Consider the following 12,507-nt stretch of genomic DNA (forward strand, 5'->3'; position numbering starts at 1 on the left):
ACTTCTGAGTGGTAAATTTTCTCCCACCATGTATGATAATTCCTGTATTCCCTCATTGAATCTGGCTGCCGCAATCAGACAGAAAGCATGAAACACTTTTCCACTAGAGTGGAAACCTTAGCAGCAGATGTTAGGTGCTACAGCTCTGTCAAAAATAGATCTATCTTTATATATTTTGATAACGATTTTATTGGTGCCTACAAATTTGTAATTTTCATATCTTCTAATAAACTGACCCTTTCATCTTTATAAAATGGCCCTTGTTACTTCCACTAATTCTTCTTGTTTTAAAGTCCATGTGGTCTTTAAAACAAGATATTATTAAAGCTACCCCAGTTTTCATTAGGAGTTGCATGTACAAACACTTCATCTACACGTTTATATTCAACATTTCTGCACTCGTATTTAAACTATGCCTTTGATGAATAATATATAGTTATAGCTTACGTCTTAAATACAGCAGGGGATAAATTTGGTTTTTATAGCAGACAGGGCTGGGGGCTCTAGCAATCCCACATCATCTTAATCCAATCAAAATTAAGAAGACTTAAATCTGCATTTCAAGCCCTGGGAGGCTGGTCTATTTCCAGTTTACCATAACTCTTGAGTGTGTGTGTGTGTGTGTGTGTGTGTGTGTGTGTGTGTGTGTGTGTTGTAATTTACTGTCCGGCTTTTCTAGTTGCACTCAGGTGGTGGTTTTTTGGAAACAATCCAGTTTGCCATTGTGGGAAGTAGAATGGAGAGAATTTTTGTATTGGACTATCACACAGTGTGTGATATAAATCACCATTCATCTCCCAAGGGAATCTTCAGTGACATAAACATTTCCCCCTAATTCCTTAATGCAAGAATAATTCACTAACACTTAATGGTGAGAACAGCGCTGCATGCTGCTTCATGGTCAGCGTGAGGCGAAAACAGAAGTTTCCAGTGGGAACAGGTGTGTGGCTTAGAAGCGTATTCGGAGTAAACACACGTACACACACACACACACACACACACACAATGCTAAACTCAAAGTGCAAATGAAGAACTTAGGTACATTAAAAAATAAACATTCCCATCTAAGATGAATTTCACATCAACTTTGAATTCACAAAAATCATGAGGTCTGGAACCCAACAAGACATGTTTCCATTAAGCACGGCTAAAGTCTTGGCTGAAACAAAGGCAAAAACTACCTCCTCGGGGACTTCGAGGGTTAAATCAAGAACCAACTTTACTCATCAAGTCCAAGGTTAAACTCCACCCCAAGGTCAAACCAAAAACAAAAGGATCAGAAGTAGAACTTCAATGAAGTCATAGGAGGAAAAGACGGACAGAAGGACAATGGCTGGATATAGAATGACAGACAAGGTTCATTTTTTTCAGCCCCAAACCAGGTGGTGCGCATGTGTGAGGCAGCCCGGAAGGACTGGCACAATCAACGTTTGCATAGTCAGAATTCAGTCACTGTCATCAGTACTTCTTTGACATCTAGCATAGAGTCCCACCATTTTTTTCAATGTAATTTTGATATGCTCTATTAAAAGAAATTTCATTGTAAGGAATTGAAATCACTGATTAATTTTAAAATTGCCACTTTAATGAATCTTTAAAAAAATAACCAATATCTCATAGATTTTTTTAGATTGTCAAAATTATACCATTTCTGTTAGAAATTAACAAGCAAGAAAGATCCAAAATGTTAAAGGTTATGTGAAAGAAACATACTCATTAGATAAACACGAATGCAAGTGCCTGGCAAAGATTACAGTTGTCAATATTTAATCATAAGACTTCTAAAACCCTTAAGTGCGACATCTTATTAAGAAAATGCTCATGTGTAGGTATACCCTTTTCCCTAGCAAGGGCCATATCCAATCGCTTATTCTCTATTTTTTTTTCTAGTAAGACAATGCTGGGTAATTATCTGCCTTACTTGTACGAATAAAATATTTGATTTACTATTAAATATACACAAGATAATTGATAAGAAACACATATATAATAAACTAGAAGAGAGATGACAAACTTCATGTTTTAAAGAAGTCATGAATTTACAATAAAAGCCATTTGTTATCTGTCCTTCAAAATGGACAAACGTAAGCTTTAATTTTGGCCTCTTTATCAGTATTAATAGGAATAGCTTCAGGAAGATACTTTTAGATTAATTATTAACATGATTTTTATTTTTAAAACCTATTTTCATTGGAAAGAGTATAATTTCTTAGAGCCAGTTTGTTCCAGGAAAAAAAAAATACTACCAATTACCTTAGAAGTAGATCCTTATTACCATTTTAATTCATTAAAAACAGTTGGCTACACATATATGTGGATGATAAAAATGGATCGCCTGGATTTGAATCTTACATTTTCCCACATGTTAACAACGTGGGATTAAACCATTTCTTATTCTTTCTGAGCCTCAGTTTCTTCATATGTAAAAAGAAATAAAATTCCTACCCTGTATGTTTGTTTTGGGGATTCATGCTAATGACTATAACGTGCACACAGCATCTGGTACCCAGTAGACATGGAAACACTAGTTGTTATTTCAAATGCTAAGAACCTCAGCTTTGTAGAATAAAACATATTTGAGCAATGTTCACATCAACCCATGAAACACATACTAAAAATATTGAAACTAGTAAGTAAAACCAAGACCTTTTCTTGAGAAGTGGAGGCTGACCTAAGACAGGTTTGTGAGGTAAGGGATCAGAATGCCCTGATCCTTCAGGAGAACTCAGGGAAGGTGGTTGAATCCCAGAGAAAAGACAGGCTGTGTGGTGGGTTGGCGCCATCCTGGAAGTCCTGTGACCTAGAATGTTGGTATAAGAGCAGCAGGCTGATCCCGGGGCTCCCATTAGGACCACCGAAGTCAGGGAGGGAGACCCCTAACTTGAAGGGCCTTTGTGGGTAAGGGGGTAAGACCTGGGTTATAAAGAAGGACCAGACAAGACTGTGGATATTTCAGTGGATTCAGCAAGAACAGAGGTTCTCAAAGAACACGTTCCCCGCCACAGAATGTCCTGGTCCCATGTAAGCCCCCCAGAATGAGGCTCAAGTCCAAGACAAAGATGAGAGCCATCCCAGACAATGGGGTTTTCATTTCTACCAGTGGCAGAATGTGAGCTTCAAATGAAAAATAGACCTAAAATACAGGAAAATATCCTGATGGAGCAGCAGGCTCACTGCCCTCATCATGACATGATTCAGAAGGGATAAATACACTACGATCATCCATTAGTCATAAGTAAGGGACTCTTCCAAAGAGACTACAGACTGGCCACAAGAGAGCGGGTCATGGCCGTAAATTTCCTGTCAACAGTTCCTTTTTGTTTGGAAATGACCTACGTTTGCAAGTTATGCTTTATGAGAGAAATTGCCGTCAAGGGTTGTAGTGGATTATGAGAGCTCTGATGCGATGTAGCTGTTGGCGTGCAAGTTCCAAAAAAAAAGGCAGTAATAGGTATGAGAAAGCCCCTCCTTTTGAGCAGCGGATCTTGGCCCCAGGTTACATCGCCACAGCCGTGGTTCCCAAAGACACTGTGAATGGAGCGTAATGTCACCTCTAGATTGTCTGAACAATTCAGAGACTCTCATCTTTAATCAGAGGCTACTATTCAAATACTGCTTAGCCTTGTATTTTAGAAAGAGTAAAATGGTAGTGTGATCATTTGGATTTTTATTTTCTCTCTTGGTGTCCTGAAATGTGTTGCTCATTGTGGTCCAAAGGCATCTAAGTAATGTCTGCTTCAGTGCTTCTCAAACTTTTGTGTCGTTTGATCATTTAAAAAGTTTTTTTTTTCAATTCATTGTGGATATATAATTTTTGAAGTACAATAAAAATAAATTACTAGAAAATAAAATGGGAAAAATGCACAAAAGTGAAATCTAAAAGTTTTGCTATCAATCAACAGACATAAAGTTACTCTGTCAATTGCTATAAACTTTTCTAAACACTTACTCTTACTTTCTGTACTTACGGATTGGTGACAGGTAACTGCTAATAGTTAACGCATGTTGAGAAGCACTGGTCTAGCACAGAGAGAAGATCCCTCTTATTTCAGGAGATCTTAAATTACCTAGCAACAAGGACAAAGAACACTATGCATCTTGCAAAGTAGGTCATACTGTAATGTGTGAAATAATTTGTAATTGCTGTGTCTTCACCATCAACTCTACATGGAAAGCTGCCCCATTTGTTTTTCCAGTCCTGTTCTCTCTCCCAAGTTCCACTCATGCATGTCCAGCTCTCTGCCTGACAGCCTTCTTCAGATGTTTACCTAAGACCTTAACTCACTGAATCCCAAAGTGAACCCCTCACCTACCTGATAGACCCACTTCTGTGTTCCCCACTGTGTCAATGACATTCTCCTGGTGGACACATGAAATTATCTTCAACTCTCCCTCTTGCTTCTTTCAGCCTCACCAATGCGTTGCCAGGTCTTGTGATATTACTCATTTCAATATCTTTATTTGTATCATCTTTGTTCCTAGGTTCCTGTACCTCGCACATAGATGGATTTTAGCTAGAGCGTGCCTTCTATCTGTGTTTACTCTCTCCTTTGCATTAGTTTAATCCTGTTAACGCTCAGTGCAGTTCATGCCACTCCTCTACCCAAAAACACTCAGTGGCTTTCCCAGTGTTTACTAAACAGAGTCTGGTATCCAAGGTTCTCCCCAGTTTTCTCTTAATGCTGCTTCACAAATAGGATGCTCCTAACAAATGGAAATCCTCATATGACATGTAGGTCTGTGCCTCTTTGCTTGTGCTCCTCCTGTTTAGCCTCCTCTTACAAGAGGAGTGTTTTCATCACCGCTCTTGGTGGTGAAAGGATAGTGTGTGTGTTGAGGGAAGTGTCCCCCATGTCCCAGTGAGGCGGTTCCCATGATGTCAGTCAGAGCTGCTGGAGGACCTCAGGGCCTAGGGGCAAGAACTCAGGAGCTCTAGGGTATATGATCAGAGGTGTCCTGAGTACTACAAATGCCTTTTGTGTCATATGTAAATTAACTGGATGTCTCCCAGAAAAAAAAAAAAAAAATCCCACTTAGGATAAGAATTGGGGCTGATCCTGGAAAGGAATGGAGACACGGTGCCTCATGGTTTCTCAGAATTGTAGCTGCCACCGTAGGTATCAGGTTACCCTACACATCTTGCAAGGCCTGCATCCGAGAAAGGGACTGGAAGGCTCCTTTCAAAGTCCTTAAGAAACCCAGACTATCAAATGATCTAAGAGCCAAGCCTTCAGCTAGAAAAGAAACAAAGTTTTTGTCCTCCTTCCCTGCAAGGCCTGCTTCCTCGCCCCTCCCGCCCCGCGGGCACACAGCAGAGGATTATCTCCAAGAAAATTGAGCAAATGCGTATCAAAGCCTACGTTTGAAAAGAACAGAAAGTCAAGAAACAAAGGACCTAGGAAAAGAGCAAGGAAGGTGCTCAGGGGAGTTAGTGGAAGTTATTGCAAATAGTGCAGTTTTATAAAAGACCCCTGGCCAGGCCGGGGTCGGGGGTGGCAGGCGGAGGGGTAGGGATCCCAACCGAGGAAGGACCTGCCTGGCCCCGTGCTGCCTGCTACTCACGCTTCCCCGCCGTCCTCCGAGCTGCTGTCCGAAGCCCATTCCTCGCCGATGCCCGGAAGGGTGAAGAACAGGGTCTTGGGGCCGGGCCCGGGGGGCACCCAAGCGCTGGACTCTCTGTCCCCGGGGCCAGGCGGGCGAGGGTTCCGTGGGCTCGCGGTCAAACTGCTGCCGCCCGTGGGGCCCCCGATGGAAGGCAGCGCCGCCCAGACCCCGCCGGGGCCCGGGGGCGGCCGCGCCACGGCCACCAGGTGTGCGGGGGAGCCCGCGGCGCTGCAGCCGCCGCTGGAGGGGGCCGGGGGCACAGCCAAGGGCTGCGGCTGCGGCTGCGGCTGGGGTGAGGACTGGACTTTGGCTGCTCTCGGGCTACTGGGCCGCGAGAGGGGGCTCCCTAGTGCTTCTGCCGCGAGGCTGGCGACCGAGACCCGGGGGTAGGAGGCGGTGAGCAGAGGCTGGAGCGGCGCCCCCGGTGAGGCGGAGGGCGAGTCGGGCGCCAGGGCCGGGAAGAGGGTCAAGGTCGGGGCCGTGCTCAGCGAGGTGTCTGCGCTGGAACCCGCCGGCCCTGCGGTGGCAGCGCCTCGCGAGTGGCTGGGGGAGGCGACCGGCGAGGGAACCGTCGGGGGCGCCGTCGAGGACTTGAAAATTTTGGCAAAGAGAGACCCAAGGTCCAACACAGCGACCTTCATGTCCTGGCCTTCCAAGTGCTGTCCTGGCTGCTGCACGAACCTCAAGCCCAGGGGGAACCGGGCTGCGGGGCTCCATCCACCGCTGCCTGCAGGGATCTGGACAAGGAGACCTGGGCGGGGGCGGGGGTCGTGGGGTCCCCGCCCACCGCGCACCCCAGGGGCCTCTGGTGCTCTCTCTACGCGGAGCAACGCTTCTGGGCTCTGGGCCCCGCGACAATTCGGCTAGACCCTCCCTGACGCCCGGTTGGCCACCGTCTGCAGGGAGCAGTCCCTTCCGTACCCTAGTGCTCCGTGCGAGACCCCGAGGGCCAGGGGTCCGGGAGCCCACGGAGGCGACTGCTGCAGCTGCCAGCGCCACCCCGGGCTAAGGGTGGAGACTGGGGCCTCCGGCAGCCGCAGATACCCCGACGGGCCCCCGGGACCGCGCAGGCGGTTGCTAAGCCAAACAAAAACCCTGCTTAGCTCACTGCTAATTGGGCCCCAGACTGCAGCCTGGAGCTACGTATACAATAGATACCCTGGCTCCCCTCCTTGATCCCTGCCTTAAAGAAACACTCTCCAATTTCTCCATCACCCTTAGAGCTTCCCCAGATTCGCAGAACTCTGGGCTGAGGGTGAGGAGTTTGAACAGAAACCTGGGAATGGTAACCCTGATTCCAAAAAATCTGGACCTTATCAAGACCAAACGAGCCATGGCCAGCTTTCTGATACGAGGGAAGGTTAGTCAAAACATACATTCATGTGAGTAGACTTGAATCAGCAGTGCCCTTCCTCCCACCTCATGGCCAAGTTCAACGTGTGTCATTAAGATGACAGAGGGGAACAACAGGGTGGCCCCTAATCCAAGAACTTGGAAATAAGATTGAGTTCTGAGAGATAAACTGGTAAAATCCACATACAGTGTATTTATCCGTTAATGTTTAGTGGAGAGTTTCTGTTTTGATCTCAGAAAATATGTTTTCTGATTGGGCAGAGAAAGGAGATGAATAGTCTGGTAGTGAATAAATTAACTGGCATTCGTGATTATATACATTAGTCTTTTGCAAGTTACTGGACTGGATTCTGAGCCACAGTACATTTCTATGGTAATGCCAAACTTTGCATTGTAGACAACTAACTGATCTATTTATGATACCACATCTTGTCTTGATCCCTTTTCTGCATCCAACTACCAGGAACAAACATGTGCTGGGATTTTCTATTTTTCTACTTCAAAATTGGGTTAAGTACTGAGACGCAAAAAAGGTGTTTTCTTGCCATGGCATGGAATAACCAGCTTCATCTCCCAGGCTAAGTGTCCGTGAGAGCCCCCCAGAGAACAAGTACAGCTGGGCAGCCATCGAAGTCAGCAGTAGCTTGAGGAAGGAAGACTGTGTGTGTGCTTAACAAAGTAAGAAACAAGCCAGTCAGGGTCAGATTGTAAAGGTCCTTCGATGTTGGGAGACCGAGAGCATGCCATTGTCAGCATGTAAAGCGCCTGCGAACAAGGAAGAACCAAAATGAGGGAAGGGAGGATTAAATAATACTCATCCGGGAGCAACTGTGGAAACTAGAGGCAGGGGTCTCAGGGTCAAGTCAGGGAAGCTGTACCAACTCCATTGTCTGCGGGGGCACCAGAAGCAGGCTGGTGTCGAACCATTACCATTTCTTATATTCTCATTGTCCCCTGTTCATAGCAACTCATCCTGTAGGCTTAGAGGTCTGTGAGCTCCATCAGAACACTGGACTGTTTTCATACAGCACTCTGGCAGGATTGCAAAGCTGTTGCCTAAAGATTTTTTTGTTTGTCTTTTTCATAAGGATCTTGATTCTGATTCATAGGACAATTCAATCCTCAGTGCAAGTAGAGAACACTTCTGGAGTATATGCTTTCAGCGTTTAAGCTGCTAATCACCTGATTGACTCTGAACAAATATAATATAACTCAAAGGGACAGGCAGCAAAAAAGGGTCACTGCCAAGCGAAGCCTGATTCAACTCACCCAGCTCCTTGGGAACAGCTCTTGTCTGCTGCCACATCTCAGGGTTCCAGATTTTACAGACCCATAATCTTCATAGCTGACCAGCCTCTTAGGGTGGCGCCCCACTCACTTGACTTATAAAATACTGATGCATAAGCCCCAGCTCAAGTGTGTTAACTCATAACCACACAACTGCCGTGTTGGCCTCTGCTCTTTCTCTCCGAGAGGAATTGCTGTTGAGGTCAAATGAAGTTGGAAGATTGTTAGGTGAGCACAGAATCAAAGCAATACATGACAGATATTCACATACAGAGGGCAGTAACCCTAGAAGTAAATCACCCCCCACCATCTTGGAAGAGAAACTCTACTTGAACAGTGGGCACTCACCCATCTGTCTTCAGCTCTCTAACTTGAGCTATTTCTGTGCTTTGATTACCAACCACTTCCCTTCTAGGCACACACTTTCCTTTAAGTATGTAGATACAGTTAATAAGGCTACGGAAAAGCTCATACTCTTCCAAATCCCGCCTTGAACGCAGTCTGTTTCTCAGGTGTGTTTGCGTGCATCCCATCTGTTACGTATGGGTTGAATTGTGTTCCCCATAAAACTACAGTGACGTCCTAACTCCCAATTTGTGTGAATGTAACCTTATTTGGAAATAGGGTCTAACAGACAAAATCAACACAAGACAAGGTCATCAGCATGGCTCTGATCCAATCGTCTTAAGAAAAGAGAAATTTGAACACAAACACACAGAAAGAGCATCATGTGATGACAGAGGCAGAGACTGGAGTGATGCACCTGCGAGCCAAGGGACATCAGTGATTGAAGGCCACCGCCGGAAGCTCGGAAGAGGCAAGGGAGAGACTTCCTTACAGATTCCAGAAGGAGCATGGCCCTGCTGGCATCTGACATCAGACTTCTAGTTTCCAGAACTATGACAGAAAGCATTTCTGTTGTCTGAAGCCACCTGGTTTGTGATGGTTTGTTATGGGAGCTCTGGGAAATGAATGCACTATTGGGGTAGTAATTAATTACTGGGGTGCAGCATGATCATAGAATCTTTCTGGTACCTCCCTGAAAGTCTTCAGTGGGCATATGTGCTCTAAAAAGCTGGCTACAGATTGTCTAAAAAACCTACACGGAGGAAAACATAAAAAGGACGGGGGACGAAATATCATCGCTGGTTAAACAGTGATGTAAAATCTGGCCAGCTTCCTGAAGGCGGCGCGATGAATGAGTGACTGATCCTTTTGTCTGAAAGGCCTTTGAAAACGATCTATTAATTGCAAACGTGATAAACAATTCCTCGCAAGTTGCTTGGTCTTTTATACCCACTGTTCATCTGTCAACAGTCTTTCAGACAGATGTTAGATGCTACCAGGCTTTTCTGTTAATTACCACCAGTGCGCCATTCTCATAACATGAGCCCAGGTGACGTACCACAATGGTCTGGCCCAGAGTAATGAAATGAAAGTAAATGCAGCAGTCTTTGCTTCTAACTGTGACCGTGTTGATTTTAGATAGGTTTTATTAGAAATGTCAAAGCCGTGTTTTATGTGATGAAATTCTTCTGCTTATCTTGCTTAATTACCAATTTGATGAATTGTTTTTCTGACGTGTATAATCACGCTGGGCTACATTACTGAGAAAATATTAGGAAGTTATGACCACGTTGCTGTGAAGGAATGTTATGTTTTGGAAACCTGAAACTTAAAACAAATAGCCTGAGGAATTAATCTGTTTAAGGATTTAAATTGTGTCACTTGGCATGACACCAAAGCCAAGGAAAATACTGTCAAATTTGACTATAGAAAAAGTAAACTTCTGAACAAGGGAAGTGGTATGGTAGACTCTGGAGCTGGACCTCCTACCTTCATGTTGTCTCTGCCACCAACCAACACCCTCTCTGTTCCTTAGTTTCCTCAACTGTAATCCAGGAATGATAACAGTTCCTACCTCAAGTGACGGGACTTTGTGAGAGTTACACTCATCAATACATGCATGGGAGCTGGAACAGAGCCTTGAGCAGGGTAAGTTCGTTTTCATTACAAGTGTTGCAAGAAAATGGGGCATGAGAGGATGGTCATGTCCTGGGTTTTGGGTGAGTCCCTGGGACACGCCCTGTCAAGTGAGGGTCCTTGGCTTTGTGCAGAAAAGAATTCAAGAGTGAGCCACAGTAAAGTGAAAGCAAGCTTATTTAGAGAGAGACACACTCCATAGACAGAGTGTGAACTTTTTCAGGTTTCAATTTATTGGTCTTTCACAAGACTGGTAATTATGGTCAAATATAAGTTAAAATAAGTTATTTAAAATAATTTCTTATACAATATGGACGAAATTTCAGTTAATGACTGTCCAGGGTACATGTAACTAAATTTGCCTTTAAGAGGCTCATAAATAAAAAATAATTATATATATTAGATTATTATAATACGTAATATATAATTATATTGTTTCTACATTTTGGCTATTGTGAACAGTAGCTGCAATGAATCTGGGAGGGCTAATGTCTCTTTGAGATCCTGATTTTAACTCTTTTGGATTGTTGACCTGAAAGAAATAGACAGCCAGGTATTTCTCCAGCAAAGATGGGCTTACTTGGGATCAGAATAGAATGGCAGTTGGGGTCTGTAACCATGGTGAGCCACATGTAGGTCCCCCTGTGGCAAGGGAAGGAGTGTGCCTTTACAGGGAAATTAAAGGAGGGGGTAAGGGGGGAGCTATGGTAAACAGAGTCCATGGCTTTTCGCTGGCTGAGTCCTTGCCAGGAAAGAAGTGGAGTCTTTCTTCTCCCTGCTTGGCTCTGCGATCATCACTGGGCATGAGAGCTCCCCCTTCTGGTCTCTGTTTATCACTTTTTTTACAGAATAAATACTCTGAAGTGGGATTGCTGGATGATAAAGTCTTTCTATTTGTAATTTTTTGGAGGCACCTCCATATTACTCTGCGTAGCAACTGCACCATTTTGCATTTCCACCAATGCTGTGCAAGGTTTCCAGCTGCTCCACAACCTCACTTGTTGTCTTTTGGCTTTGTGAGAATACCCATCTTAACAGGTATGAGGTGATACCTCATTGTGGTTTTGACTTGCATTTCCCTGATGATTAGGTAGGTTACATCAGAAGAGGCTGCAGGATCACTGAGCTGCCGGGCCGGGAAGTTGGAACCATTATCAGGGAAGTCTAGAGGGAACCTCTGTTTCTTAACACTGCGTAGGTAACCAGGTTTCTCCGAAGAAGGAAGAACTCATCTGACCCAGTGTTTATCCCAAAATTGCTTTATACCAAAACAGCTCCAGCAGAAGAATAGCTCTTTAAATCCTCTTGCACTGAAGGGTTATCTTCAGCAAACAAGTAGAAAGTAGAAAAGTCTCCCACCTGAGAGTCCCTCCAAGGCACAGCTGAGGCAAAGCCCTTTCTCCTAACGGGGTTTGTACAGATTCTTGCATCGGCAACAGTGGGCCTTAAGGTTACACATTCTTTAGACTCTTTCTAGGCACTCCTACTGTTCAAGAGACTGACCCTTCCTAACCAGGAGTACTCGGCACAGGGTCAAGTCCTACTAACTCATCCTACCGAGGAGGTGTGTTTAGGAAGGCTGTAAGTTTCCAGGGTTGGATCAGGTTGAGTCGAGGGTTAGGTCTCCTTATAGAAGCCGATACCTGACCTAACACTTGAAGTCGCCAAAAGTAGCCAAGAAAAGAAGGAGCTAGGACAGCGGTGAAAGCAGAATCACATTGACATAAGGATGGAAACTGGAAAGGGCCAGGCATGCTTGGGAGCCTGCAGGTAGCTCTGGGTGACTGAAGTTCATGGCCTATTCATTCACTTAATCCTTCAATCAACAAACATTTTGTGACTGCCTACTGTGTGTCAGGCACTGCGTAAATATTAGGAAATGATTGGCGATGAAGCATGAAAAGAAAGAGAACAAGATCACAAGAAAACTTAGAATGTAGACTAAGGTATTTAAGTGGGGACCTGGCACGCCTTGGACCATTCCTGCACAGGGTACTGGCCTTTTTGGGTGTAGGTATTGCAGAGTTAGAGGAGGCTGGAGGGCATTTTGAAGCATCCTCATTCTCTCTTGTTTGTTTTCTCTCCCAGAAATAGAATTAATAAATATGAAATTTCCTGGCGTTAAAAATATATTTAAAAAACATCTAATGTGTCTATTTCCTTCTTCTGTCCACTGCCACGGTGCCGATGTAACATTTTATTTTCAATAGCCTCTTGTTTGCAAAATTACTATGTTCCAGTCATTCCTCTAGATATCAAAGACACCAAGATGGATAAGAT

The 12,507-nt window shown here is 44.5% G+C and overlaps 1 protein-coding gene across 2 annotated transcripts in view; it reads right to left on the reverse strand.

The window, feature by feature from the left end:
- Positions 1–6,531, reverse strand: part of FAM149A (family with sequence similarity 149 member A) — a 30,073-nt gene extending 23,542 nt beyond the window's left edge. Inside the window, exon 1 of one of the 2 annotated variants that reach the window (XM_031440262.2) lies at positions 5,563–5,681. Coding sequence is in view for 1 of the 2 variants with exons in the window: in XM_064477517.1 (XP_064333587.1) it covers positions 5,563–6,245 (683 nt within the window). In the remaining variant the exon portion in view is untranslated. Of the gene's footprint in view, positions 1–5,562 lie in introns of both variants that reach the window. The other variant, XM_064477517.1, reaches the window with a different exon arrangement.
- Positions 6,532–12,507: the final 5,976 nt, after the last annotated feature.

The sequence above is a fragment of the Camelus dromedarius genome, chromosome 22 (genome assembly GCF_036321535.1).
Source record: "Camelus dromedarius isolate mCamDro1 chromosome 22, mCamDro1.pat, whole genome shotgun sequence".
NCBI classification, from domain to species: domain Eukaryota; kingdom Metazoa; phylum Chordata; class Mammalia; order Artiodactyla; family Camelidae; genus Camelus; species Camelus dromedarius.